The 3,249-nt window shown below is 42.2% G+C and overlaps 1 protein-coding gene across 1 annotated transcript; it reads right to left on the reverse strand.

Annotated features, from left to right (window-relative positions):
• Window positions 1–213: 213 nt before the first annotated feature.
• Window positions 214–2,378, reverse strand: LOC142181855 (uncharacterized). Its single transcript, XM_075255465.1, has 6 exons — window positions 2,305–2,378; window positions 2,007–2,070; window positions 1,836–1,923; window positions 595–986; window positions 456–509; window positions 214–387 (listed from the first exon to the last, which is right to left on the reverse strand). The coding sequence occupies exons 1-6, from the start codon at window positions 2,376–2,378 to the stop codon at window positions 223–225; spliced, it is 837 nt and encodes a 278-aa protein (XP_075111566.1). The 3' UTR covers window positions 214–222.
• Window positions 2,379–3,249: the final 871 nt, after the last annotated feature.

Consider the following 3,249-nt stretch of genomic DNA (forward strand, 5'->3'; position numbering starts at 1 on the left):
TATGTCATGTATTTTTATTATGTTGGCCTGTTATGTTTGTGTTGTAGTAATGTTTTCCTTGTTTGTTGTACTAAATTTTATTTTAATTTAAGTGGAAGTTAAGTTTAAGTTGTTGTGTTACTATACCAAATACTATAAAACGAAATGAGAACTAAAAAAAAGTAACTGTCATATTCGACTAAATATTATTTACACCAAAAAAACAAAAAATGGAAGACCGAATCAATGTGTCCCGCATCCGGTGTGTCTCAAAGTAGCCGTTGGCCTGAGGCGCATCCCCTGCCGCCCGGGTACGCTATCAGGATCATCATCATCAAGTCGTCTCCTTATGGCCGGATGCGGCACAAGATGACATGTATCGGTGGTGCTGTCAGGTCCAGTAGAAGGCTACATAATAATATCAAACTTAGTATAGAAAACTACATAACAATTCACAAAAATTTATATTGGCTTACCATAATCGTGTCTGGATCCTGAATGTAGTCATCTGTCGCAGCATCGCATGAAGCCTAAAAAAGTAAATTAATAAAGTTAAAACAAAATAAATAAGTTATAGTAAAAACAGTAATAAAATTAATACTAATAAACTCATACCTGCGCATGTGATGAGCTGCCATAACTCAGTCGGTGCCCACTATCAAAATCTCGGATCGGTCGAGACTCATCAGTGGTAGACGGGCCAGGGAAATATCTACCCAACTCCACTCCTTGAAAATCCGAGCCCATGATCAAGAATTGACCCGATGGGGTCACCTGCGACGTCCCTGGAGTGTCATAAATGCCAAGGCTGTAAGACGGCATGTCGGTCTCATGCATGCCACCTCCCATATCAGCAGCAACATCATCAGCAGGAGCCTCAAAGCCCCCTTGCTGGGGACCTCCTCTCCGCCCACGACCACGTCGTCCAGCACCAGCAGGTCGTCGTGGAGCAGCAGCAGCTCGTCGGCCACCACCTCGTGGTATACCACGACCTCGCTGGTACGTGGCTGGGTCAATATAATCTGGCTGGTGTGCCAAACGCTGATCCGATCGGCCTTGCTGCAGTGTCTGGGCAGCCACATCCATTAAGCGACGACTATAGTCCTGCATGATCACAGGGTCGTGGACATAACTCTGCATCTGCTGCCCCATACGATATACGGTATGAAATCCAATCGCCTGCACAAAAGTTTTTAATATAAACTACGTATTTGACTAGAAATTACTATTAATGTAATTGATAATAACAGAAAACATACCAGAGCCTCATGTCTCCCGGCGTATGAGACATACCGACCATCTACCTGATGAACTGGGTTCCCAATAAAAAGTCGGGAAACAGTGCGGTACCATGCCATATAAACTTCGATAGGAAAGTGTTGCGGAGCTGGGGTCAAGTCCCCTCGGCTGTCCCAAATACCCAACTGCGCTGTCAGCCACTCAATAAATGTGTCGTCCACTCTCATCCTATCATCCCTCTCATAATGTAAAGGATCCCATGCAGGCTGAGTCGGTATAGACTGCGGAAATCCAAACTGACGAAATACTCGCTCTGAGGCATGATGCTCAACAATATCGAGGCACGTGAGAGGGACGGAAGCCCTCCAAATATGGCGACTGTGCGTGCAATACGCTGGCAGGGTACCTACCAGCTCTTCGCTGTACGGCGTCCAGATGAACTATCAAATAATAACACAAACCGTTAGTATGCGCAACACCTAGTTAAACAATAATTGGTAAGTTTAGTTAGATATTCACATGTGCATCCTCCAGAAAATCCAACACATCCCTACAGAAGGGGAGATTATGATGGCCATGATACTCTCGTGCAAGTCTACGACGCAATACCTACCTACAAGCTAGAGGAAGATCAGGAATATGTACATTAGCCGGTAGTTGTGGTAGAGGTGGCCGAAGTTGTAGAAATCGCTCCCACACCCAAACCTAAAACAGAAAGTTGACGTAAAGATTAACTATAACTAGGTAGAATTGTAACTAAACGACAAATTATTTGAATAAGTTGTCACCTGTAGAAGTGGCAGAAAGCCACAAACGTCTCTCTGTGTGGCCATGAATGCCCGACACATTTGCCTGTACAAAAAAGATAGGACAGCACCACCCCAGCTGTAGCTGGCTGTATCATCGAAGTCCGCAATATGATGCAGAAAATGAAGGCCCACTAGGTTCCCCGAAGTGTTCGGGAACAAGACCCCCCCAAATAGAAGGAGCAACAACAGCCTCGTATATTGCTCCACATCCACCTCCGCTGAGTCGTCGGTGATAGTATCGTGGATCTGCACCAAGTGGTCTCTAATGGGGACCAACTGCATACGACTGCTCCCAATTGCTACATCTGGGTCCTCGGACCTGAAGCCCGTGAGCCTGTGCAGCATATCCATATATGAAGCCCGGTTAAAATATCTCATGTTCCCAGGCAGTAAAACTGGCAAGCCATCGGTGGACAGGCCATATAAAATCTCGACGTCCTGGAGTGTGATGGTGGCTTCGCCGATGGGCAGATGGAAAGTGTGCGTCTCCGGTCGCCACCGCTCAATCAACGCCGTGATCAAAGCATAGTCGAGCTGTATCCGGCCAATGCTAATGATCCTATATAATCCCATCTCCTCCAGGTGATGGACCACACGGGGATGTAGAACGCGGGGAGGAGTCAAAAACTCCCACAATAAATCCACTCTCCTGCCCCGAAAAGTCTGCGTAAGCAACTCTCCCCCCATATATGCTCGGATCTATGCTGGGGCTGTAGGGGTAGTAGCTCCGACGTCCGAGGGCCGGGATGTATAGGTGCATCCATGTCGTCAACTGCAAATTCATAATTTTTAATAACTATCATTAAAATTTATGTGTGTTTTTTATAATTTAAATTCATATTTTTTAACAACTTAATTGTAAAGATTATATATATACTTATGGGTTTCGTGCTTGATTTTCTGAGGCCCAGTGGTACCAAACTATCATTAATAATTTTATATTTTTTTAATATTTTTTATTCATATTTTTTAATAACTTAATTGTAAAAATTATATATACCTATATATTATTTTTATAATTATGGGTTTCGTGCTAGATTTTCTGAAGCTCAGTGGTACCAAACTATCATTAATAATTTTATATTTTTTTAATAATTTTTATTCATATTTATTTAATAACTAAATTGTAAAAATAATATATATATATATATATATATATATATATATATATATATATATATATATATATATATATATATATATATATATATAATTTTTATAA

The sequence above is a fragment of the Nicotiana tabacum genome, chromosome 6, assembly GCF_000715075.1.
Source record: "Nicotiana tabacum cultivar K326 chromosome 6, ASM71507v2, whole genome shotgun sequence".
Lineage (NCBI taxonomy): Eukaryota > Viridiplantae > Streptophyta > Magnoliopsida > Solanales > Solanaceae > Nicotiana > Nicotiana tabacum.